The sequence below is a fragment of the Taudactylus pleione genome, unplaced genomic scaffold, assembly GCF_031769625.1.
Source record: "Taudactylus pleione unplaced genomic scaffold, aTauple2 ptg000454l, whole genome shotgun sequence".
Taxonomy (NCBI): Eukaryota; Metazoa; Chordata; class Amphibia; order Anura; family Myobatrachidae; genus Taudactylus; species Taudactylus pleione.
In genome coordinates, this window is record NW_028284856.1 from 11,402,863 (window position 1) to 11,430,755 (window position 27,893).

The window sequence follows — 27,893 nt, forward strand, 5'->3', positions numbered from 1 at the left end:
TCACCCTCATTGTCCTTATAATTGTGAGTGTGATGGTGAAACATGAGCGTAACTTCCCAAAAAGCATTTTTCTTAAGAGTTAATAAATAGATCACAGATAATTCATTTATACCAAGGGATGTACACTCTCTCAGCTAAGTAGACCCAACATATCAAATGATGGAAGAATTGACATTTCAGTTTTGCTTTAAAAAAGAAAATCAGATGATGGGTATATGAAAATGTGACTCTTTAGAACTGGCTGTTCTGTAATACCTTTTATGGGCATTTCTGGGGTATTCTCTTTTTTAAATAATAGTAAAAAAAAAACCCTTCCAAATCTAGTTTAAAAAAATGAGCCTCCAAAACTATAAGAATGCCCCCGTTGTGTATGTTATAAATCAGGGTATTTCCCACAGGTCTTTCTTTACACCTGACATGCAAAACCCGTAGAAAGTGCTCTGTCAAAACAGTTCTAACCGATGGTCTTGTTTGTTTCTGGTGTCCACAATGTTGGTACATTTCTCAGAATTTCTATTTTCTCGTTTTCTATGTTTATCACCATGGCAGATGCTGAAATTATTCAGTAAATAAGCACTGCCAAATACAACGCTCAACTCCTATTACAGTTTGGTTTCTCAGTAAACATCCATCTAAAAAGTATCCTAAAATGGTATTTGTTACAATGCTTGTATTTAATCTTGGGGAATAGAAGCCAAATGCTGAGCTAAGTTTCTCTGCACTTTCTTTATCCATAGAACTTAAAGAGCAAGTAAAGCCAGTGTATGACATTAATGCAAACTTTCCATCATTATCCTTGGATGGCACCCTTAAAGGGCAGATTTGATGGGCCAAATGGTTCTTATCTGCTGTCAAATTTGATGATTTTGGCACGGTGCACACAAAAAGGTGTGTGGTCATCCTATGTTGGAGGCATGGGCACATCATTTTGCTGCTGCCCGCGTGGTCACACTTCAGCCTTTCTGATGCACATTGCAGACCCCGAATCCCCTTTCTCAAAAATGACCCCTGTATTGTCCCATGTGCCAATGGTAAGCACTACCTCCCAGCTGTCCTAGTAATTGGGATGAAGTTAGGAGGTATATTGATATATAGAAAAAACTATGCACAACTTATATATGTATGCTTATCATTCTCTCTGCCATTCCTCTGCAGCAGGCTGCCATGCTAGGGGAGAGATCCTTATCTAACTAGACAAGCGGTATGCAGTCGGGAAGCCGGCGGGCCTAATCCCGACAGCTGGCTTCCCGACTGTCATATCCCGGCAAGGGTCTAAAGACAGGCGTCGATATGCCGACGCCTGTCATTAGACATACGCCGGGAGCCCGACGCCCGGACAAGCAGGCATTCACAGACCGCTTTGCAGATATGCTGTGTGGATAACAGATTTTTAAGCTCTAATACTGTACCAGACTGAAATAAAGATGTATATGAGGAGGTTTAGTTTCCAGATGGACTGAGAAGATGCTTTGTTTATTAACAGAAATGCAGTGAAATATCAGGTTAACACTGAATAATGTATTTTAACTTCATAGTTCTTATCTATTTGAAAATTAATATTTTTGGGGTTTAGTGGACTTTAAAAGCTTTTATAGTTTACTAGCGACACGCCCCGTCTTCACACAGGAACAATTTTGAATTTACGGTGATAGTCTTTTTTTTTTTTTTTTTAACCAAGGTCTTATAAGATTGCCTTGTAGACGACATTAGTCGTTTTTCCTCCTGACGTCAGCACAAATAGATTTTTGTTTTAACGTGACATGCAAAAGGGCCACGTAAAGTTGTACATGAGAAAAACAGTTTCCACTTAGGTCAACTCCAGCCACGTTAAGTGTCTGTCCCTGTGCTTTATTTATTGTCATGCCAAAGCAGGCTCTTACCGGGAATTGGACTCGTTTGAAATTAAAGGATCGTTTTTCAAATAAATGATATAGGAACGGTAAAAAAAGGAAAAAAACGAAATTTTGTATCAGTAAACAGGAATGACATAAATTTTTCTGGAGAAACAGGATAATACCAATCAATCTCTACATGGTATAAATTAATGTCCATCGTTGTGATATACCTTTAACGGTTTAGGCAGCATAAGCCAAGAAAGCACTCGGACTAACGTTTTTTAATTGACTTCACTAAAACCGTCACTGCTTAGCTCCCTTTTGTCATGCATTAATGTTTCATAGACCTAATCCTTTCTCGAGAAATGCTCTATAGCAGAGGTTTCCAAACTCTGTCCTCAAGACACCCTAACAGTCCAGGTTTTAAGGCTATCCATGGTTGAGCACAGATGATCAAATCAAAAGACTGAGGTATGTATTTAGTCACCTGTGCCCAAGTATTGGTATTCTTAAAACCTGGACCGCTAGCAGGGCCGGATTAAGGTTTGTTGGGGCCTCAGGGCACCTAACTTGTGGGGAGCTCTTCAATAACATTGCCACGACCTCACGCAGCGACTACTATGACCTCCAACATAGAATCATTCAGACACCCCGATTGGAATTAATATATATATATATTTATATAGGATTATCACTGTTGCTTGGATCTCGGACTCATGAATCAAAGCCGCCATCCGCACAGGGACGTAGTTTTTAATAGTACCCCTTGAGAGAGAGAGGGAGGTGGGAAGAGAAAGTTGTATAGAGAGAGAGGCAAAGACAGACAGACACAGAGGGAGCCTGAGTAGTGGGAAGAGAATGTTGTGGAGAGAAGGAGACAGAGAGTGGGATGGACAGGGGGGAGAGAGGGATGGGAGTGAGTGAGCGAGAGATAGAAGGATAGGGAGGGGGGAGAGAGAGCGGTAGGGGAAGGGAAGAAGGGAAGAAAGGAGAGTGAGACAGAGAGGGACATAGTGAGATGGAGAGAGAGAGAGGGACAGATGAAGGGATTGAGAGTGCGCACACACTCACCTGTTGTAGCAGCAGCTGCAGCATCTTTCTGAGGGGCAGGCACTTCTCAGCATTAGGCCACGCCCCCTGCCCATACACCCGCGAATTGCAGCAACGAGGTGGTGGGGCTTACATTATCAGTGAGGGTCGGGCCCATGATCAATGAATGAATGCGCTCTGTGATGCTGCCAGGACTGGAGCCAGCCAGGGAGAGACCAGAGTGGCCAGGTTCCGGCCAATGTTTGTGGCAGTGTGGGGGCCCCCAATGTGTGGGGGCCCCTGGACGACCGCCCCGTCCGCCCTGCCTATAATCCGGCCCTAACTGTTAGGGTGCCTCGAGGACCAAGTTTGGGAACCTCTGCTCTATAGCATTATGAAAACTGCATCAAAATCTGTACAGTGATTCTCAAGATTAGCTCGAACAGACAGACAGACGCCTACCAGGGACTTTATTTATACTATGTGTAGATTACTTGCCACCATAGACAAAGGCTTTTTAGTTCAACTCTAATATAGAATCAGAAATGGAGATGTGCACTTAATATCACTATAAAAGCTTAACTTCACTTAAAAGCTATTTGTTTAACGAACATCCCCACTCCGCCCCACTGGCAGGATTCTGACCTATGCTGGGTACACACTGGCAGACATATCGGCCGTTTAATTGAACGGCCAATATATTGTGTGCCCTTCAGCGAGGGTGTACAGAACGACGTCATTCACAGATATATCGCGTCGGCTGTGCAGCAAAGCCGATCGCAGATATATCTGCTCATCGTGCTGTGTGTACGGGTGTTTAGCCGACTGCTCATACACTTGCTGCAGAGGCCTCGGGGCAAGGACCGCAGATGATGGTCATTTAGTGTGTATGAACAACCATCATCTGCAGATCAGTCTGTCTGCAGATATACAGTATCTGTCAGGTGTGTACCCAGCTTTAGATAGCTCTCCTCTGCCAGCAATGTAATGTCTGCTGATTATATAGAAAGACTTCTGATAGGGACGCAGAGGCTGCCTCTGAGGGACTGCATCTCCGTTGAATCAGAATCTATTAGAAATGAACACCGCTTTGTTTGGTATGGGTTCTTCCATGTTTCAAAACTGTTAGGTGTGAGTTCCTGGAAAAAGTTTCCTCACAGTTGCTTGTGAGAGTGCTGGGTAAAGTAAGAAAAAAATAGTTTTTTTTATTTTGTACCACTAGCTAATAACTTTTGCTTTGATAATCAGTGGTACTCCTATTATACTTCTCCTCATCTGATTAGGCAGCCATGGTAATTGCCCAATCCGCTGCACTCAGCATCCAAATATTAGCAGTAGTGGAATGAAAATGTATTTGTACCTCTATTGTACAAGAGCGGCCATAGGGCCTGATTCAGAAATTTACACAATACAGATACTTACGCAGATGGAGCTATTTTTAGCCATTGTGTACGCGTGAAAAGTGCAGCGATTAAGTGAGTAACAGGTAGTTAGCATTTGGGGGAGGTAACAAATCGGCTAGGCAAACGCAGACGTGTCACAACCATTTAAACTCCATTTAAAGGGGGTGCAGAAATTAGCCATTGCGATCTGCTTCAGCATTAAAGCTCTCTGCGTGTCCAGAGAGACTGAGGGGGAGATGTATGAACAGACAATATGGGGGTGGAGTGATATCAGTGCACCATTATGTGTGCTGATACTCCTTTCTCCCCATGTATTAATGTGGGGTTGATGGTAAATGACAGGGACACTATGCGCCCCTGTCATTATCAGCGCTTCTATCGCCGATGTGCCACCCAATGTATGAACAGTCAGTGGCACTGACCGTTCTGACAGCAGTGCGTCAGCTAGGCTAATGCCCTGTGGGCTCTGTCAGTGATCACCGGGGGGAGTTTTCACTAGCGTAAATCTCTGGATCAGGCCCATAGTCCCTTTTTCCATATGACTAATTGTCCTTAATATTTGCACCCTCCCCTGCGCTCCTACGCCTGGAGATTAAATGGCTCGCTTTTACTGAACCCTCCGATCTGCTTGGAGATCGGGACTGTTTGCTTAGTTTTATTGCGACAAAGTGGAAACAGGAATACAATTTTGATGCTGATCTTGAGTCCCAGCTCCTGTCCCTCCAGCTTGCTCATCAGACAACAGCTCCTGAGGACACTGAATGGTTGACATCTGTAAGGGTCCAGCTTAACACAACCCTTACTGATAGGGCGGCTTCGATGCTGAACCAGAGACTCTTTGAGAAGAGTGATAAAGCAGATTCTGTACTGGCTAGTAGGCCGCGACTGCCTTCTCTCGCAATGCCATTATCTCCATAAAAACTCCAGCTGGTCCCTTTAGTTTACAAAAATCTTTGCAATTTACCCCAACTCCCCCCTTCTCAAAATGTGGACTGAGCGTTAAATCGCTACATTGCTGATTGTCACCTCCCACAACAACCACCTCAGGCTCTCGATTCTCTTAACTCCAATCTCAAGTAGAGGAATCCTAGCGGCAATCTAATTTGTGGGGTAAGTAACAGGCCCCCGACGTAGCTAATCAGTTGTTTTGCCAGTTGGAGCCCGAGAGCCCTGGGCGCCCATTTTTTCTGCTTGCACCCTACTGAGATGGCTAGCAGAAATATGCAAAAAGTCCTCATTATGGTTCTAGATGCTGAGGAAGCTTTCAACTGGCTGGCTCTTCATAATGAACGTTTTTGAGACTTTTGGATTAAATAGAATATGTCTGACAGGTGTCTCTACCCTCTACTATAATCCTTCAGCCAATGTTTTATTCAATGGTCCTCTTATCACATTCAGTCGTAATCTGTAACAATACCCACCAAGGCTGCCCTCTCTCCCCTTAATTTCTGTGCTAGTTGTTGAACCTTTGGCATCTAGAAAACTGCATAATCCAAATTTCTAGTATTAAGGTTGGCTCCGAGGAACATTGCTCTTTATGCCATAATATCTTGCTTACTGAAACCTCCTAAGTGTTTTCTGCCATCCCCACTATCTCCCTCTTTTTGTTTTCAAAATTCTGACATCCTTTTTTTTTAATGTGCATTGCAACCTTTTACTGCTAAATTGTCCGCAGACTGAGACCAATTGGTGCCTTAATAAAACTTCTTTTATTAAAAAAAAATATTGTACTAGAATATAAACCTGCTAAAACTGTGGTCCACAAATTGATTTGCTGGTTACATATAAAAGGTAGTCTTGCAGACATATTATTTTTTGCTAAGAAATATTGGCCCTCATTCAGAGCCGTTCGCTATTTGCGGTCGTTCGTTTAAAATTAAGGGGTGGCTATTCAAATGATCCGTACGCACATTGCAGTCTGTTCACACCTCTAAGTCTGAACGAGCGAGCAAAACATACGCTCGTTTATTTGTTAAAAACGCCCCCTGGCCGCTCGCATCCTACGTCATGTCCGCTATTTATTAGATTAATCGAGTACATCGACCAGCGTATGAACTGCTCGCTATTCTTGTGGTTTGTGTTTGCTACCACAAATTTGCGAGCAGTTCTGGCTATAAAATAACCCAGTGACGTGAACAATGACGCTGCTGTTTTAAATATACACACCCATAAAACGCCCGTTTTGACCTTTAAGCACGCCTGCGTTCGGATCTCCACTCCCCATTTTCAAGCACCTTCCCCTGTTACCACCCACATACGCCTCATTCTGTCATTCAAAATAGCAGGCACTCGCTATATTGCGTACCAACGATTTTTGGCCGCACTGACTGGTTCGCGCATGCGTACTAAAAACCGTACGCATGCGCAGATGTGCAAACATCGCTCGGAACGAGCGTACTGCCGCTAACGAGCGGCTCTGAATGAGGGCCATTGTCTATATTATTATAGTATATATGATCTATAATAAATTATTTGTGGTTATAAATACCTTCCTTTTATACACCTTTTTCATGTCTGTACTGTTAAAAAAAAAAAAAAAACGGTTCAGTGGATTTTGGGCCTGATTCAGACCCACTCGCGAGCGGCTGTCCGCTCGCAAGTGGGTCGATGTTATGGACTGAGCATGCGCACGACGGAGGGAGCTCCGTCGTGCGCATGCGCCAGACGCGACGAGCGAAGGAAAGTCCTTCGCTCGTTGTGTCCGATCAAAGGGGGCATGCTGTCAATGTTGATTGACAGCATGCCCCCTTTGGTAGGCGTTCCGGGGGCGTGCCTCCCTGACGGGGGCGTTCCCATGGGAACGCCTCCCGTCAAAAGCCGGCCCACTGACATCACTAGTGATGTCAGTGGGAGTGATTTTGGCTCTGATAGAGCCAAAATCACTCCGGAGCTTGCGGTTGAAAACCTTAACCGCAGGCTCCGGCTCGCAATTTCGATGGTCGCGATGGTCACGACCATCGCGGCCATCAAAATGCACGCTCGTATAGCCTGTGGGTGGTGACCCACAGCTATACGAGCGTCCAGGAGGACGCTCCATTTTCATGGAGCCCGGCCCTCATTCAGAGCGTGCGCTCTGCTCAGAGCGTACGGCTCTGAATGAGGGCCTTTGTTCCTATAGCTGGCCATACATCTAAAAATTTTCTGTCCAACCAGCCAACTCGTTGATTGGTTGAAATGAAAATCTGGTAATGTATGGGAGTAACTGATGATCAGCAATTTGCTCCTAAATGCCAGAGAACAGATGAAAATGGTCGTTCAGACAAATTTGTTAAATGTTTGATCCAAACAATTTGTTCAAACAACAGTTTTTGTCCATTTTCTGGCGTTTGGGAGCAAATTGCTAATTGTCATTTGCTTTCATACCTTACCAGATTTTCATTCCAACCAATCAACTAGTTGGCTGGTTGGGCAGAGAATCTTTAGATGTGTGGCCAGCTTAAGGTGACAATTCTGTGAACACTGTTGGAACTTACATGAAGACTTCTGTCTGTCTTACCCTGTGTAAATTTACTGTCAAATCATGTTGTATTTTAGCTCATATTATTTTTGACCTTTGCAGACCACATTGTATCGAACAATTGGCAATTCATCACCTAGTGAATTGTGTCAAGTGATTAAGCATCCAAATTTGACACATGCTGATTTGTCAACAGAATAAGTGCTCTATTTATATTCGTATCTAATCTGAAATACAGATGATTTTGACCCAACTATCTACACATAAAGAATGCCGCCATTTTGAGGCTGATTCTGACTTGAAAGCATTGCAAAATAAGTAACTTTGCACCTGAACAAACTATGTTACAATCCAATTGGTGTAATATATAATTTTCATGCCAGGGGTACATACAGGCTGCTTTTTTATGTATATATTTCTCGTTTCGTTTTTTTTTTTTTTAATGTATCCCACAACTACATTTAGATGTGAGTTTGGACACGCCCCCAAATCTGTCGGGCCTATGTTTTAAAAATCAAATAATCATGGCGTTGTTGACATTGAGTCCATATCACAATGATTATCTTAATTTTTAATGAAAATATCCCCGCTATGCACTAACCATAACTCACAGGAAGAGCGATAATGCTAACGGCTCTCTCTGCGGGTTACTTGTTTGCGAAGTCTTTCATATTTGTAAAAGACTTCTCTAAGGGAATGTGACACTGCGCTTACGCAGTGTCAGATTCGGGAGCCGGCTGGAGGCTGTGATATCTCTACTTTGAGATTTCCTCCATACGATTAAAGTGGTTTAAGCCATCTGAGGATGGCCTAAACCAATGGGACCATGTCCTTTGCTTTTGGGAAGTTTAGTACATCGGTGTCAGGCCGTAGTCCCCATTGATAGTAATGGGAACTGTGGTTTGCAGCGCTAGTTGGCCTTCTGCGAGAGAGCTCTGTGAACTATCTTGAATTAGGCTGTTAGTACATAGCAACAATTCATAAAATTATGCAGAAACTGTGGATTTTACATAATTGTATGAACAAAAGGCATGGTAAATTGATCACTTATATCTCTCTGCACATTTTAAATCCGCATTGCCTTTAGTGCAACATGGTTTTCCCTAAGATACAAAGTTACTTGCTTTGCTCCAATCTCAGAATCAATCCCTTTGTGTGCTGATCCAATATTCAGTCTATAAATACTAACACAAAGCTACTTGCAGGAAACCTATTTCCTTAGAATAGTCCGTGTGTAGACTTTAATTACTTCTCGTCACCACTATGCACAAAGTAATGCCTACATATACAGTATCAATTGTTGCTTTTCTTCTACTTTTTACCAAAATCAGTAGTAGGATTTATTTTAATTGTGAACTATTCTGAAAATTCATTTTATTTAATAAACTCTGATTAATGCGATATACTGTTTAATATATGCTAATAATGTGCTTTCGTTTACCTTACTTTCATAGGGGAATTACTTACTCAGCCAAGACCAGAAGGAATAACTGAAATAATCTGTCCTAAAAATGGAAGTGAGAAAGTGAACGTTGCCCTGGTTTATCCCCCTACCCCCACAGTGATCAGCCCCTGCTCAAAGTGATCTCCCAATATCCCGCTTCTCTGCTGCAGGATCCGTGAACTAAGAGAGAGACAAAAAGGAGTGAAAATTTGACAATTTAGACAATCACCCAAATAATTCTTTAAAAAAGGACTGTGGCCTGGTGGTATTTGGAATGCAGCTAAGGCACAACTCATTAACTGGGAGGCACCAATTTCCCTTCAGAGCTTTAAGGTGAGTAAATATGAAGGTGTGCATGGGTGTGTATTTGTGCTTTAAGATATCAACAAGGTCCAAGTAGAGTTTACATTTTGCTGTACGGTGACTTTGATGTCAAAATATTTTAAGAATGCACCCCTTGCAATTAATTTATTAAGAAAGATAACTACACTCCTGGAAATTGGCTATGCCCGCCTTGTGGTGTTACAAAGAATCCAAAATCCTAGAATGCAGCTCTGTAAATATGGGCCCAAAAAAAATAAATAAAATGAGTGACTTCCACTAATGTGTGTGAAGGTAGATTAACCATGATTATATGTAAGAAGGTAAGCTTTGTTAGAAATAACATTATTATTAACATTATGTAGTGTCAGCATATTCTGTATTTACTGTTCTATGTCATGGCTATTTAATTTTTTATAATAAGCTCTCAGAAACCAGCAATATGTTGCTTAGTAAATGGACGTAAGTCTGTAAATAAAAAACATAAGGTGGTATAGGAACTTTTAAATGGCAAACTAATGTTCACACATAATAATGCACTGTAGTAAAGTTTTGAACAGGCAATTGGTATGTTGGAGAGGAGTTGGTAGAATGGGGAACTGGGTAGTAATAAAATCAGTATTTAAAGACAGAAGAGCTGATGGCAGAGTAAATGCTCTCGCATTGAGTGCGCAGAACTAATTGTGTATATCCGTATACAGTTGTACTCATCTTTGTGGGCAGAGGCTGCGCCATCTATCCGTACACTTTGTTTGGTACCTTTACTTGGGACAGATAATATGCCTGGAAACAGTACTTGCGTAGTCTTGATTCCAGAGTGTGCACAAGTAATATGCACCCCAAGCAGTTGTATGTGTTTTAACTCTGCATCAGCTTGATATGATCTAATATTATCTATAGAGTTTTATTTCATAGAAACACGTATTATATATGAATATAACAAAATTACATTTTATTTAGGAATCCTACACACTGGGGGTTGAACATTAAACCAAGACAAACACTAGTAAAAACTTCATAACATGTCCTTAAGTCAATAGATTAACTGTTCATTTAAATGTGTTCACACTTCTTATAGCTGCGCAACCTCTAATAAAATAGTTTATTGAAACAAACCTCCCCCAGCAGGAGCCATGCAGCTGTTTTCCCTGGGTCTTCTCTTACAGCCATGGCTGAACACTGATGTGGGTGGGGTGCGCTAGAGGACCAAACACTTGTATTGTGGTCTGATTATGAAGGTGTTTTGCATTCTACAGAGCTTTGTACACCAAAGCGATCGCTGCAGTTTTGAGCATAATCAGAGCCCCAAGAAAAATGGCTGATTTTTGCAACCTACCTGACGTATGTTATCTAGAGTTTTTCTGTACTTTGGAGCATCATGCACAAAATTTACTAAAACATTTTTAAAAACTGAGCATATTACCCCACACTGTTACTAGCATTCCCCCCATATTGTAGAATTTCAGATCCCCCAACATGACCCCTCCCATCAGGTACAAATGCTCTGCACATGGACTACCTTGTTAATTTAGGAAAGTCGTCACCCATAGGCAAACGCAGGGGGGGTTTCCGTCTGCCTGGAAACCCCCCTCCCTAGCTCACACCATGACCACAATATAAATAGTAATATAATAGATTGTTACTAGTGCTGCATGTTCTTCTCAGTATCACAAATGAAATAATTAGCACTACCTGTGGATCTTTTTTATAATGTATCAGCCAGTAATAAATAACCTGTGCACCAACTTAGAAGATCTGGAAAACATGCACTGTTAGAGATGCACTGCTATAGAGAGCCCAATATGTACATATACAGTCAGGTGCATAAATATTGGGACATTGACAGAATTTTCATATTTTGGCCTCTATTCACCACTATTCACCACCACAATGGTTTTGAAATGAAACAAACAAGATGTGCTTTAACTGCAGACTTTCAGATTTAATTTGAGGGTAATTACATCAAAATCAGGTGAACGGTGTAGGAATTACAACGGTTTCTATATGTGCCTCCCACTTTTTAAGGGGCCAAAAGTAATGGGACAAACTAAACAATCCTAAATCTAACTTTCACTTTTTAATACTTTGTTGCAAATCCTTTGCAGGCAATTACAGCCTGAAGTCTGGAACGCATAGACATCACCAGACGCTGGGTTTCATCCCTGATGATGCTCTGCCAGGCCTCTACTGCAAATGTCTTCAGTTCCTGCTTGTTCTTGGGGCATTTTCCCTTCAGTTTTGTCTTCATCAAGTGAAATGCATGCTCAATCGGATTCAGGTCAGGGGATTGACTTGGCCATTGCATAACATTCCACTTTTTAGCCTTTGGTTGCTTTTGCAGTATGCTCCGGGTCATTGTCCATCTGCACTGTGAAGCGCCGTCCAATGAGTTCTGAAGCATTTGACTGAATATGAGCATATAATATTGCCCGAAACACTTCAGAATTCATTCTGCTGCATTTGTCAGCAGTCACATCATCAATAAATACAAGGGAACCAGTTCTATTGGCAGCCATACATGCCCACGCCATGACACTACCACCACCATGCTTCACTGATGAGGTGGTATGTTTTGGATCATGAGCAGTTCCTTTCCTTCTCCATACTCTTCTCTTCCCATCACTCTGGTACAAGTTGATCTTTGCCTCATCTGTCCATAGGATGTTGTTCCAGAACTGTAATGGCTTTTTTAGATGTTGTTTGGCAAACTCTAATCTGGTCTTCCTGTTTTTGTGGCTCACCAATGATTTACATCTTGTGGTGAACCCTCTATATTCACTCTTGTGAAGTCTTCTCTTGATTGTTGACTGACACATATACACCTACCTCCTGGAGAGTGTTCTTGATTTGGCCAACTGTTGTGAAGGGGTTTTTCTTCACCAGGGAAATAATTCTTCTGTTATCCACCACAGTTGTTTTCCATGGTCTTCCGGGTCTTTTGGTGTTGCTGAGCTCTCCGGTGCGTTCTTTCTTTTTAAGAATGTTCCAAACAGTTGATTTGGCCACACCTAATGTTTTTGCTATCTCTCTGATAGGTTTGTTTTGATTTTTCAGCCTAATGATGGCTTGCTTCACTGATAGTGACAGCTCTTTGGATCTCATATTGAGAGTCGACAGCAACTGATTCCAAATGCAAATGTGACACCTAGAATCAACTCCAGATCTTTCATCTGCTTAATTGATAATTAAATAACAAGGGAATAGCCCACACCTGTCCATGAAATAGCTTTTGAGTTGATAGTCCCATTACTTTTGGCCCCTTAAAAAGTGGGAGGCACATATAGAAACCGTTGTAATTCCTACACCATTCACCTGATTTGGATGTAATTACCCTCAAATTAAATCTGAAAGTCGGCAGTTAAAGCACATCTTGTTTGTTTCATTTCAAAGCCATTGTGGTGGTGAATAGAGGCCAAAATATGAAAATTCTGTCAATGTCCCAATATTTATGCACTTAACTGTATGTCCAGGGCATTGTTTGGTTCTTCTGCTGTTCCTCCAGGCTCCCGAACTTGCTCCAATAATCTGGGATGATGCCCACATCTAAAATAAATACGTTCACCTCAGGCAGGATGGCCCAATAGCTTACTGTGATCACTGGTCCTGTATATGCTTGGAATTAATACACACAATACACTTTGTATGATGCTTATTAAAGCTGGTTAAGTACTAATTCTGCCATCTTCATTGACAGGACACACGCTCTAAAATTAAGCATTTGGAAACCCCCCTCTGGAAATCCTGCATTTGCCACTGTCACCTGTGTTGAACTCGTTAATTGATGAGTAAGGCGTTTCAGCACAGGTGGCAGCAATCCTAAATTAGGTGGGAAGTCCAGAAGCAGAGCATTTTGCAACTAGTTGGCTGGTTGGAATGATAATAGTCTAGTGTGTGGGAGCAAACGATAGTCAGACGTTTGCTCCCACACGCTAAAAAACTTTCCAACTAGTTGGAGGGAGAAAATCAAACATGTTTGATTTTCACCAACTATCGTTCTAGTGTAGGGGGAACTCTCCCCCCAACTGAACGATAAGTAGGCGGACCTGGCTGGTAGTGTCTGCCTACTTCTCCACCGTGCACCTTCCAACCTGGGATCCCTGTCAGCGGCAGTGAGCATCAGTGCTGCAGCTGGATCTGTCCTGCAGCACTGCTGTTGAACTTTAGTCAGGTACCTGTCTCTGTCTGCCACACCAGTTTCACCCTCGCAATTGCAATCACCGACCACCGGACCCTGCGATCGCAGCACCCCTTCCTCCCCCGGGACTACCACACACCCGTGATTGCACCATCCCCCCTCTCACCCTTGGACTACCGCACAGCCGCGATCGCGGCAGCTTTCTCCCTCCCCCAGGGAATACCGCACACCCTTGATCGCGGATCCTTCCTCCCTTCCCCCCCAGACCACTGCACCCCTGCGATCGCAGCACCATCTTCTCCCCCCCTCCCACTCCCCGGGACATCGGCGATTGCGGAAGTTTTCTCCCTCCCCCCAGGACTACTGCACAACCGCGATCGCTGCTTACCCCCTCCCCTTTCCCCCCCACGGACCACAGCACACAACGATCGAGACCCCCCTCCGGGATCACTGTAGCCCGCGATTGAGACCCCCTTCCACCCCTCGAGACCACCACCCCACCCCCCGCGATCCCGCCCCCCCTCTCTGGAACCTGTCTGCTCCATATTGTCATTGTGTGTATACATATATGCTTATATATACACATATATGTGTATGCAGGAATACATACATGTATATGTGTATGTATACGTATATATGTGTATACAACTATATATACGTATGTGTGCATATACACGTATATAAACATATATGTATATATACCTATATGTGTATAGGTGTGTGTGTGTGTGTGTGTATTTCTACTTCAGGGTCCATAGGGTATCCACAGGATACCTTGGGGTATAGGTGTGACGTCAGTCGCAGGGCACCAAAGAGTTAAGCTTTCAGCCTCCCAGGATGCACTAGGTCCCCCTCCTATACCCCGCCCCCGGGCCAAGGCACCTCAGTTTAGTTTGGTGCCCGGCCGGAGTCGGGTGCACCTGTTGGAGTGGGGGCTAGAAGAGCCCCTGAAGCTTATTCTTCATGCAGCTGTGGCTGCACAACTGGATGTACAGCATGGACAGTCAGTCCTGACGTCCATGCTGTCTTCCCTACACCCCGCCGGTACCAGAACGCCGGTACTGATCCGGGGATGCTGGTGGGCGTCTGGGGTCACAGCTAGCGGTGACCCCAGATGCTCCGGACCATGGCCGGATTCAAGGGGGACAGAGGTAAGCAGCGGGGTCCCGCGGTGGGTCCCCGCTGATCACATGGTCCTAAGTCCCCAGGCAGGGGGCTCCCTGGGGACTGGCTGCAGCGTGGAGCCAGGCGACCAACCTGCGCTTCCACTACCCCCGGGGACAGCGGACCGCAGCAGAGCGGTAGCGCTGCGGCGTCCCAGGGGTTAAATGCATGCCAGGGGAGCGCGCCTTCCCTGTCTCACAGCCGGCGCCTCCCCCGCTGCACACAGCCCTCTCTGCATGCTGCCGACTGGTCCTGTGGCAGCGCTCCTCCCCCAGGCCAGCCTCCTCTCTGCTCCTCGGCGGCCATCTTCTCCAGAACGCATGGTGAACGCTGCTGGAAGCGCTGGAAGGAAGCATCGTGGTCTGGGTCCCCCCGCATACCTCTCCTCCGCTGTGGCTCAGGTCTGTGTATGCAGCGCTGTGTCCTACCAGGCCCTGTGTCTGTGTAGTTGAGTGATCAGCGCTGTTAGTGCAGGAATTGTTATTTCTCTGCATTGTATGTGACTGTGCTAGCGCTGCTGCCTGTAATCTTTTCTTCATCTAAACTGTCAGCTTTATTACTGTCCCTGTTCTTTCTGCTAAAGCCCTTGCGGTGCGGTGCTGCAGGGTGGTCTCTCGCCTATTTAATACTTAATTGGTGAGAGAGGTCACATACGTGGTGCCATCATGTCTGAAAGTGATTTTCCCCTCCGGCTACAGTGTACCACGCGCAAAGTACCGTTAGCGGAGGGGGAGGGTAGCGCGGAGGGCCTTTGCCGGCAGTGTTTGTCCATGGCGCGGCCTATTACGGTTACAGCACCGGTACAGGAGCCGCCCTGGGCTTGTTTCGCTCAGGCGTTAACAGCTTTAGTGGGCCAGTTAGCTCCGCAGCCCGCGTTTACTCCGATGGGTTTGTCCCAGCAGTCTGTGGTGTCGTCACCCATGCAGGGGTTCCCACGACAATTGGTGGTACCCCACAGTCTCCCTATTTCCCCGCTCCCGGGTTCTCAGGAGCCAGCGTGGGTTAACTCCCTGACGAGTTCTGTACAGCACTTGTCGGATGTGTTGCAAGGGGAGTCTGTGATGCGGTCTCATAAAAGGCCGGTGGCGTCTCTGTCCGCTCCTTATGAGGATGACGAAGGGACGTCTGATGATGGGGAGATTCTAGATCCTTACGATCAGGAACCTCTCCATACTAAGGACGCTGATGCTAAGTCCAAAGTATATATTCCTGGACTTATTCGGGCGGTCCGCACAGCCTTGGTGATTGAGGACGAAGTTCCCCCAGCGGCTAAATCTAAGTATGCCTTTTTCAAAGATGTGAAGGGCGATGCCACAGTCTTTCCTCTTTCGGGTCAGTTGGTGGACCATTTAGAGGAGGCGTGGAAACAACCTGGCAAAAGATACCAGCCGCAGAGACGCCTGGCGGTGGCTTATCCGTTCGCGGATAATTATTTTGCGAAGTGGGAATCCCCTCCACAGGTGGATTCTCACGTGACCCGTCTTGTCCGTAGTGCCACATTGCCGATGCCATCCATGTCCTCCCTTAAGGATGCTACGGACCGCAAGGTAGAAATCTGCCTGAAGTCCGCTTATTCCCTTGCAGGGGGGGCAGCACGGCCGGCTATGGCCATTTGCTGGGTTGCCAGAGCGATGGAGCGCTGGGCGGATTCATTAGAGGCTTCTTTTGAATCCGACTGTCCGGCCGATCAGGCGGAGTTGATTGGCAATCTCCGTGATTCGGCCACCTACATCAACGAGGCGGCTCTAGACATTAGTACTCTGGTGTCTAGAATTTCTTCAGCAGCGGTAGCTGCTCGTCGCACCTTGTGGCTGCGATCCTGGAAGGCGGACGCAGATTCCAAGAAAGGTCTGGAAGCGTTACCGTTTACCGGAGAAGTTCTCTTCGGTCCGGATCTGGATAAGATTGTGGCCACGCTGGCGGCAGCCAAATCTGCCTGTCTCCCGTCGGCCGCTGCTCCTTCTGGTTCGGGACCATCGTCCTTTCGGTCATCTAGGGCCCAGGGCAGGCCCAAACCACAGTCGTTTCCTCGACAGGCTGGCCCTAAGAAATCGGTCAAGCCCCGGAAGCAGGCATGGAGTACCAGACGTCCGGCCCCCAAGCCAGATGACAAGCCTGCGGCCTGACGGTCCGGGCCTCCCTTTGGGGGATCCCAGGGTGGGAGGCCGCCTGCTACAGTTCGCCCAGTGTTGGTCGACCACTACGACAGACACTTGGGTTCTGGAGGTGGTTTCTCACGGATACGCCCTCTCCTTCCGGCACAGACCCCCGGCTCGCTTCTTCACCACGGGTCTCCCATCGGACCGGAACAAGGCTACGGAGCTGCGGAAGGTATTGCACACTATGCTCCAGGCTGGAGTTATAGTGGCGGTTCCATTCTCCCAGAGGGGCCAGGGTTTCTATTCAAATCTATTTTTGGTACAGAAACCCAATGGGTCATATCGTCCGATTCTCAACCTCAAAGCACTCAACAAGTCTTTGCGGGTCCAGAAGTTTCGGATGGAGACCCTACGGTCCATCATTCTGGCGCTGGAACCTGGGGACTACTTGGTGTCATTGGACATACAGGACGCTTACCTGCATGTCCCTATTCTTTGGCGCCATCAACAGTTCCTCAGGTTCGCAATCAGCAGCGACCACTTCCAGTTTCGGGCGTTACCTTTTGGCCTGGCAACAGCACCACGTGTTTTCACCAAGGTGATGGCGGTCATGGCGGCTTCTCTGCGGCTGCAGGGAGTCCGCATGTTGCCGTATTTGGACGACCTGTTATTGGTGGCAGGATCTCCAGAGCTCCTGTTACGCCACTTGGACCTGACCATTGCACTGCTGCAACGGCACGGCTGGCTAATCAACTGGCAGAAGTCCACTCTAATCCCGTCTCGGAGGATTCTGCATCTTGGAGCCTTATTGGACTCGGGACAGCAAAGGATCTTCGTGACGGAGGACAAGATCTCTGCTTTACAGTCAAGGGTGCGCAGTTGTCTGCACAGCCGCCGGGTGTCCTTACACTCGGCGATGAGGTTACTGGGCTCCATGGTGTCGGTGTTCGACATGGTGGAATACGCCCAGTTTCACTCCAGACCTCTGCAGCACCTGATCCTGTCCAAGTGGAACAGGCTGACTCAGTCTCTGAAGTCCCAGACGATTGTGCTCACCCAGGAGGTTCGCCTGTCCCTTACGTGGTGGTTACAGACGACCCACCTCAACAAGGGACGTCCGTTCTGGGTTCCAAATTGGGTCCTGTTGACAACGGACGCCAGTCTTCGGGGCTGGGGAGCAGTTTCGGGTCCACACTTGTTCCAAGGCAGGTGGACGCCGACAGAAGCGGAGCTTCCAATAAATATCTTGGAACTCCGTGCGGTCTTCAATGCTCTCCAGCAGGCACAGCGGTTTCTCCAGGGTCGCCCGGTGCAGGTCCAGTCGGACAACGCTACCACCGTGGCCTACATAAACAGGCAAGGAGGAACTCGCAGTCGGGCGGCTCTCGTAGAGGTCTCTCGGATCCTGGTTTGGGCGGAGCGCAATCTTCCGGCCATATCAGCGGTCTTCATCCCGGGAGTGCTCAATTGGGAGGCGGACTTTCTAAGTCGCCAGGACGTTCATCCGGGGGAATGGTCCCTGCACCCGGACGTTTTTCAACTACTGGTGGACAGGTGGGGTCTTCCAGAAATCGACCTCATGGCGTCCCGGCACAACAACAAGTTGCCGGTGTACGGGTCTCGCACAAGAGACGAAGGGGCGTCTCTGGTGGATGCTCTGTCCGTCCGGTGGACGTTCCGGTTCGCATACCTGTTCCCTCCGGTCTCCCTTCTTCCACGGGTAATCCGGAAATTCAAACAGGAAGGAGGGACGCTCCTGTTGATAGCTCCCGCGTGGCCCAGACGGCACTGGTTCTCAGACCTTCAGGGTCTGTCCGTGGACATTCCTCTGCGGTTGCCGCTACGACCGGACCTTCTGTCTCAGGGTCCTTGCCTTCACCCGGACCTGACTCGGCTGTCTTTGACGGCGTGGCTGTTGAGACGGCCATGCTGAGGTCCCGGGGGTTTTCCAGCTCTGTGGTGCGTACCATGTTGCGAGCTCGGAAACCGTCTTCCGCGAGGATATACCATCGCGTGTGGCATACGTTCTTCCAGTGGTGTCGACCGAGAGGTTATGCACCGCGGGAGTTTCGTCTGTCTCGGATTCTCGCCTTCCTGCAAGCGGGACTAGATCATGGGCTTCGCCTTGCTTCTTTGAAGGTACAGGTTTCGGCCCTATCTGTCTGGTTTCACCGTAGGATTGCTACAATCCCGGATGTGCGCACCTTTATGCAGGGCGTTCTCCGCATTCAGCCGCCCTTTGTTCCACCTGTGGCGCCTTGGGATTTGGCTGTGGTCCTGAGGGCTCTCCAAGGACCGCCGTTTGAACCACTGGGCTCAGTGGATCTTAAATGGCTAACAGCTAAGACTGTTTTCCTTCTGGCCATTGCTTCGGCCAGACGTGTTTCTGAGTTAGGGGCTCTTTCTTGTAGACCCCCTTTCTTGGTTTTTTATGGGAACAGGACAGTGCTCCGCACTCGGCCCGAGTTTCTTCCCAAAGTTGTTTCCCAGTTTCATATTAACGAGGAAATAGTTGTTCCGGCCTTTAACTCACCGGGTCTTTCCGTGGGTGAGGCCTCTTTGGATGTTGTGCGGGCCTTAAGGACTTATGTTGACCGCACTTCTTCGTTTAGGAAGTCGGACGCTTTGTTTGTCCTCTTTGGCTTCCGTAAAAAGGGTTGGCCTGCTTCAAAGCAAACTTTGGCAGCCTGGATCCGTATGGCTATTTCTGAAGCTTATCTTCATGAAGGCCTACCGGTCCCTCCTTCTCTGAAGGCTCATTCCACTAGGTCTGTGGGTCCTTCGTGGGCAGCTCGACGTGGTGCCTCGGCAGTTCAGATCTGCAAGGCTGCTACGTGGTCTTCTGTCCATACCTTCGTGAGGTATTACAGGTTTGACACCTTCGCCTCTCAGGATGCTTCCTTCGGGCGGCGGATTCTCCTTTCTGCACAGGAGCGTCCCCACCCTTAAAGGATACTGCTTTGGGACATCCCCAAGGTATCCTGTGGATACCCTATGGACCCTGAAGTAGAAAATATGAGATATGGTAAGAACTTACCCTTGTTATCTCTATTTCTACGAAGTCCATAGGGTTCCACAGGACTCCCGCCCTGTCGCACCTGTGCTGCAGAGGGGCTTTGCTCTGGTCACCGGTTTTCCGTCTCCCTCTGGTGAGAATGTGATTCTTGTATGTGTCCAGATCTTTGTTCTCTCTCTTCCTTCTCCTCCTCCGGCCTATGGCTTGGTAACTAACTGAGGTGCCTTGGCCCGGGGGCGGGGTATAGGAGGGGGACCTAGTGCATCCTGGGAGGCTGAAAGCTTAACTCTTTGGTGCCCTGCGACTGACGTCACACCTATACCCCAAGGTATCCTGTGGAACCCTATGGACTTCGTAGAAATAGAGATAACAAGGGTAAGTTCTTACCATATCTCATATTATATATATATATATATATATATATATACATATACATATGTGTATAAATATATATATATATATATATATACGCATATGTGTGTAATCATGTATATGTATATACACACAAACACACACAACGGCTGCACTCGGAATAATAATCGGAATAGGATTGAAATGCCGGCGGATGAAATTCTCGACAGCAGATGCCCGACGGAGGCAACTCTAACTCTCCCTTACGGGTGCCTAACCCTAATCTCCCCCCCTAGTGCCTAACCCTAACCTTCTCCCATGGGTGCATAAACCTAACCCCCCCTCCCTGCAACCTAACCCTCCTGGGGGAGTGCCTAACCCTAATCTTGCCTGGGGGGGGTGGGTGCTTAACCCTAACCTTGAGCAGGGGTTGGCTGGCAACTTTTAGCCTGGGTGGCAAATGCATGCAGGTGGCCCTGGCAGAGGGGTTGCGTGTAGCCAGGGTGCCTGAAGAACATGCGTGCTACGGCACCCCCCCCTCAAGTGTTCCAGGGAGGAGGCGGGTCCAAATGGGATTAATGTAAAGTAAAAATAAAGATTAGGAACAGCCCCGTCATGGTGCCCATATGCAGTGCCCCCCTGCGCCCCTGGAGAGGATCCCCTTTATGCAGGCCTCCAGTAGTGCCCCCAGTAGTGATCCACCTGTGCAGTGCTCCTTATACAGTGCTCCCAGTAGTGGTCCCCCCTGTGCAGTGCCCCTTGTGCCCCCAGTAGTAAGCCCCTTATATAGTGCCCCCATTAGTGGTGCCCCCTATGCAGTGCTCCTTATATAGTGCCCTCAGTAGCAGTCCACACCCTATGCAGTGCCCCCAATAGTGGTAACCCTTATGCAGTGTCCCTTAAATAGTGGCCCCAGTTGTAGTCTCCCCCCTATGCAGTACCCCCAGTATTGCCCTTTTTATAGAGCCGCCAGAGGTGGTCCCTCGATGCAGTGCCCCCAGTGGTAGTCCCCTCCCCCCTATGTAGTGCCCCTAGTAGTAGTCCCCTCCCCCCTATGCAGTGCCCCTCGTAGTTGTCCCCTCCCCTTGTAGTGCCCCCAGTTGTAGTCCCCCCCTTGAAGTGCCCCCAGTTATAATCCCCAGTAGTGGTCCCCCCTTGTAGTGGCCCCCCCTGTAGTGCCCCCAGTAGTGATCTCCCCCTTGTAGTACCCCCAGTAGTGGCCTCCCTCTTGTAGTACCCCCAGTAGTAGTCCCTCCCTCTTGTAGTGCCCCAGTCCAGTAGTGGTTCCCCCTTTGTAGTGCCACCAGTAGCCCCCCCCCTTGTAGTGCCCCCAGTAGTAGTAGTCCCCCCCCCTTGTATTGCCCCCATTAGTAGTAGTCCCCCCCTTGCAGTGCCTCCAGTAGTGGTTCCCCCCTTGTGGTGCCCCCAGTAGTGGTCTCCCCCTTGTAGTGCCAGCCTCCCCCCAGTAGACACACGTAGTAAAAAAAAAAAAAAACACTTACCGGAATCCCCGCTCCCGCCGTTGCCATCCGCTCCTCCGTCTGTCCTTCCCGGGCATTATGGGAGAGACGTCATATGATGTCATGACGCCTCTCCCATTGCCCACTGCGGGAGCCGGAAGATGGAGCGGCTCCTGCAGTGGGCGCAGCAGCAGTTAATGAGAGTCTGACAGACTCTCATTGGCTGCTGCTTACAACAAATACACAGCTGCCGGAGCCGGCGGCTGTGTGTTTGTCACTTGAGTAGCGCTGACCGAACTCCGTCCGGTCAGTGCTACACACGCGGTGCAGTCTGTGTCAGAGACACAGTCTGCACCGCGGCCCGCATGACGCTGCGGCCCGGGGGGCACATGGCACCCTGCCCCCCGGCCCAGCCCGCTACTGACCTTGAGTAACCTTTGTGGTTCTCACCATTGACTTCAATTCAAAACATGCAGAAGTAGGCAGGTAGTCTCCGCCTACTTCTGTGACATCACAAGTTGGACAGGAGTTGGCTGGTCTGTTCAAAAAGTTGGCAGGTTGCCTGGTTGGATGAAAAGTTGGTTTGATGTGTGGGGAAGACAAGTTGATGTGTGGGGAAGACAAGTTGGACGGTTGGTCATTTGGTTGGTTGGAGGAAAGTTGGTCTGATGTGTGGCCAGCTTCAGGCCCAGAATATGTAGGAGGAACCACTTGGTGATACTGTGTGCAGGACAAAGCATCAGTACAGTAGCAATAACTTCCTTTATTATTTTTCTGATTTTTGGAGTTTCTGGGTGACTGGTTTCCAACGATGGTAATCCTTTCCTTATCTGTTATTGTAGACTACACATGTACATTTCAAACTTCCTTCTAATATGCGGTGAAGTTATGGATACATCTGAACATACATGTTACATGTGGTCAATCACTGGTTGTAGCAAACCTACATTTTAGAAGGTAGCATAACACATTCATTCAGCTATATTTTAGATTTCATGTAGTGTAATATATTACTTGTGTAATGCCTATTTGACCTCTTTTAGTCACATGATTGTTTTCTCTTTTTTCCCACAGGAAACATGAAGAGTTTCTCAATTCATTGCTGCATGGGGTTCATGGGGAAAGGATGGGTGCATTGCATCCTAGGACAAGTAAACCGTGACCTTTTTGTGCTGAAAGACTTTTTTTTTTTTTTTTTTTTAAATGAAGCTTTTTATGGACAATAAAGTTTGTTGTTGGTATTGGGTATATATTAACTCCACTATAAAGGTATCATTGAACTGTTATATATCACAAGAAAATTGTGGGAATTAAACAAATGTCTATGTTAATGGCTTCTCAGGGATTTTGCTTGCCATGCACTTAAGCCATAATATTTAAATTATGGTAGTGTTGTGAAAATATGCTCTATAAATGTTAAAACGCACACAGAAAAATCCACAAAGTTCACCTCTCTTTAACTTAAGCAAAATGATCAGCATTTTGTCGTTAAATGTTATCAATCAAAAGCACATTAAATTTTATACATTTCACAAACCCTGTTAGTTGTGATAATCAGCATGGGCACAGTGATTTTTTTTAAGATCTGTAGTAACATATAAATTCTAATATATCTGTATTTTCAACTCACCTGTGTCAGTACTCGTATCTGGTTGGGTACGGGATTCTGACAGTCGGGTTGCCGCTGTCTGTATTGTGACTGTCAGGATCAGGGCCGTTAAGAGCTGGTCCGGGCTGGGAGAAAGAGGGCGTGTCCTAATAGCGGGAGGCGTGCCCATATCCCATTAGAAAGGAAAAAAAAAACCTAGTTGTGTGCTCTTTAGTCCTAGAGAAAATCCAGGGGAGAGGGGGCACCATCAGTGTGATTGTGCAGCTATATTTCAGAGGGAGGGGCGGAGTCGGACCCCCGCCAGGCCCCTCCAACAAGCCCGGGCCCAGATAATTAGTACCCGCTCATCTATAGCATTGGTTTGCTGTACAGTAATGTCGGTTTCAAAATAATTTCTTTCTTTTAAGAAAATGTATCAATGTTTAGATAAATTTAATTTCTTGCTGCCTATCTATGGTGTTTAAAGCACATTCTGCTCCCCGTATAAACTTGTGAGCAGCACTGTAACCTGTCACAGTAACAAGAGATGAATTAATGTTTGGCTCTCATAGTCTCGTCTGCCATCCTAACGCAGCAATAGTGGAATTGAGGATATTTAAGGGCCGCTAAACCTAAGTTGCCTTATATAATAAGCTACTTGTAACATTAACAAATATATATGTGATAATTTATGGGAAGTAGAAATATTTTCTATAAAGTTCTATAGTAGACTGCATTGAGTTGCATAGCATACAATGAAAAACATATGAATTATTGTCACAATACTGAAACGCTTACATACAGATGTCTCCTCTTCCTTGCCGATCGCGCTGCAAACGTGCATGCGCATGCAATTACCCGCAGCACCGTATGCTACAATATGCTATGGCGCGCACTGCGAAAGCACCATGCATTCCTATGGATTCACGGGTCGAACGCAGTGCACGTATCTGCGGGCGCACGCCTCGTGCCATGCATTGCGCGATTTGCCGCGTACGCAGCAAAGGTGCAAAAGGACATATCTGTACAAACTAATGTTATTGGATGCCTTGCCATATTAGTATAACATTAGATGTAGTGGCCCTTTCTAATTAAATATATATTTATTCATTCAGATGAATACTTTCCTGTTGCAATTTATTTAATATTACAGAATGCATATCCTGGAATGTATTGTTGGGTTTCTTTATTACATTTCTTTTTACATTGTTAAAACAGTGAAACCTACATTCTGCTAAGGGAGGACAATCACAACAGAACATTGAATATACTGAAAACAATTTAATGTATAATTAAATCAACAGCAGTTTAAACAACATATTAAAAGTTCTTATTTTGCATTTAATATTTCTCAGTGTGAGCTGTATGCACTAATACATGGTTATTTTTACGTACACAAAACCACCATGTTAAATCATAGAACCAAATGTGTTACAGTTTGTGTCATTTCTCTTGTTCTGAAAACACAAATAATGTTAGTTCAATTATTCTTCGTGTATTCCATCTTAAACTACGCACAACATGGCAAGGTCATTATAGGCCTGATTCAGAGATGGCTGCGGTTGCGTCTCTTGGCGGTCACTTGTTTGCGACTTTATGTAAATGCCGCTATGGAGTATTTCCCTGGTGCATATCCAAGGGTATAAATGTGCAAGAAACACTTTCCGCTTCCATAAACGCTATTATTCCGCCTTGGAACTTGCAACAGCCTTATGGCAGGTGCAGATTTTTCATCTGAGTATGGCCTCCATAGTGAACCATTGAGCATGTGTGTACACATACACTTTTTAGTGACACTCCAATAACACGCACATAAGATGGAAAATCTATCAGCTATGTGAACATCTGCATTGTGTGCGGCTCTGAATCAGGCCCTATACTGTGTGTGATATAAAAGGAGGTACAGAAATAAGATATGAAAACAATTTATTTCGTCTTTCACATCTTACATAGCAGGCCAGAGTCTTGTTTCGTGACGAACATTCTTAATGGATTCATTATGTTTCAACTTCTTTCTTTTATATTTTGGGCAAACCCTTCAGGAGTCATTGACACATAGGCCAATAATGGACAGCCAAATATGTATTATAAAAAGTATAGTACCATGCACCATTTCACTTTAAGGTTAATCTCTCAAACATTTTAAAAAAAATGTCAGTGTTCGCATTACTTTAATTGGTTTGTACATTCTGTCCCACTTTACTTTTTCTTAATTCCTTCTGAGTTTTTCACTAAATTCTTTATATCATCAAGGTATGGTTGTTTTTAGGCAACAAAATACATTGCATACCACAGAGCTAGCCAATATCGTATCCAGGTTGAGATATAATAAGCAACAAAGGATATATCTAAATCGTGTCAAATAGAGTATATTATATGTATAAGTGAAAGCGATAAGGCCGTGTATTTAGTCATACTATGCCAACTCTCCCTGATTGTCAGAGAGACTACCTGACATATTAGCAATATCCCTGAAGAGTCTAGCAATCTCCCTGATTGCTCCTTACCCCCATTTTGTAGCTGTTATATACTTCTAGGAAAAAAATAAATCCGAGATAGATACAGTATGTAGGCAGTGATTGGACACTGAAAGCAATTAGATCAACAAGATTTTACTGATGTCAGTACTTTGTAGGTCCACTACGTGCAGTGATTAGTGCCTTCTTGGCCATCTGTCTACAAGTTCCTGGACAACAGCAGGCGGTATGTTTTGCCATTCCACCTTAAGTACAATGACCAACTGTGACACTTAAGAAGGTAGTCGGCCAAGAACACACCCGTCACTCCCAATTCGTTTCAGAGTTTCTCAGTAGGGTTAAGATCTGGACTCTGAGCTGGCCAGTCTGCCTGGGTTACCAAATTTTCTGTATACCAGTTCAGCGTCACCCTGGAAACATGACAGGTGGCATCGTCATTCTGATAAAAACATTTGTTGTTTCCATAGATCTGCATGTGCATGGGCCCTTGTCGAAACCTTCACATTAGTGGCCATTTGGAACTCGTGTGCAATTGTATGCATGGTATGTATTTTGCTTGCGCGTGGTGTCCAATCACTTTTGGCTATATCTACCATAAAATCTACCATATTCACACAACTTAAGGAAACCTCTTACAAATTATATTACCTCTGGTACTTTGCTGGAGAAATTGTGGTGTCCAGACTACTCTTACCCATGTCTGGTGGACCTGCCCGTTACGTGATGCTTTTTGGACCGCCACCACATTCTTATAAACAATTTATTTGAAGCTCTTATCACAGGGGGCATACTCAGCTGGCTGGCCGCCCTGCGCCATCCACAATCGCGACCATCAATGGTCGCAGTGCTGGGATTGCAAATGCAGCAGGGGGTATCATACACCTCCTGCTGCATTTGCATTATTGCAAGGATCACAATTACAAAGCTGCCTGCGTGCAGCTTTGCAATTGTGATCCTTGCTGAATCAGGCCTTGAGTCTGCTGATATGACATGTCACAATGTAAGGTATGCTTACTTTAACATAAATGTTATATATGAAAATGTTAGAAAGATAGATGATGGATAGATAGATGTAAGCTTATTTTAACCTAAATAATAGATTATATTTAGATGGATCGTAATGGCAAAATACACATAGAATGTGATTTTTAATCTTAGTATACTGACCATGTGACTTGTTACATCATAAACAGCCTTTGTGATGTCACTTAGCTATTGGCAGAAAGGTCACCATTTTGTAGAGAGCTGTCATGGAGAATGTTATTTATCAACTGTAACTGTTAATATGTATAATGACTTCGTAGAGAGGTCACAATTTTGTAGAGAACTGTCAGTTATCGACTATCTGCTAATATGTAATGTCACAGATATGTTTATTTTAACCTAAATGTTAAATTTGAATATACTGATAAATACCATTGCTGAAATGCAGGTAGGATGTGATTTATAACCTCAATAGGATGATCTTGTGACTTGCTATAGAACTGTCCGTTATCAACTGTATCACAGTGCAGCTGAACAGCGGCCACTTAGCGGGTCCGGCGGCGCTGGGGTCCGCCCACTGTCATCATCTCTCCCTCCTCTCTTCCATCGGCTACTGCATAAGGGCAGCCGCGGCTTCCACAGGGGTGCGCACGCCGCTCTGTTCAAAATGTAAAGGGTCAGGCGCTGTAATAGGAGAATCTGGTGCCTAAACTGAACCTTGACCTATATAAGGAAGTTCTGGGAGCACTCCAGTGCCAGAGTATAACTCGTACCTTGCTCCAGCATACCTGACCTTGTGGTATTATCTACCTGTTCCTGACCATAGCTATCCCTTGTGACCCGTTTCCGTCTGATCCCCTGGTACTGCCTTTGGTGATTACTGGTTTGACTTTGGCTTCCATGTGACCTGATTCTGGCTTCTCCCTGGTACTTTGCTGTCCATTTGGTTCTGACCCAGCTTGTTGACTATGCCTGATTACATACTTCTAGCTCCATTTTCGAGCACACCAGCACCTGTACAAGGGAACCTGGGCAGAGGCCCACGACCTGTGTGTCCGGTGCAGCCAAGTCCATACCTCCTTGTGGGGGTGCCTCGTGAATACCACCGGCACGTTAGATTCCGCATCTCT

The 27,893-nt window shown here is 46.0% G+C and overlaps 1 protein-coding gene across 1 annotated transcript in view; it reads left to right on the top strand.

Moving 5' to 3' along the window:
* Positions 1 to 24,610, top strand: part of MFHAS1 (multifunctional ROCO family signaling regulator 1) — a 104,947-nt gene extending 80,337 nt beyond the window's left edge. Inside the window, exons 2-3 of the mRNA XM_088448389.1 lie at positions 9,179 to 9,501; positions 22,789 to 24,610. Coding sequence (XP_088304515.1) covers positions 9,179 to 9,309 — 131 coding nt within the window. The 3' untranslated portion in view covers positions 9,310 to 9,501; positions 22,789 to 24,610. The remainder of the gene's footprint in view (positions 1 to 9,178; positions 9,502 to 22,788) is intronic.
* The last annotated feature ends 3,283 nt before the right edge of the window (positions 24,611 to 27,893 follow it).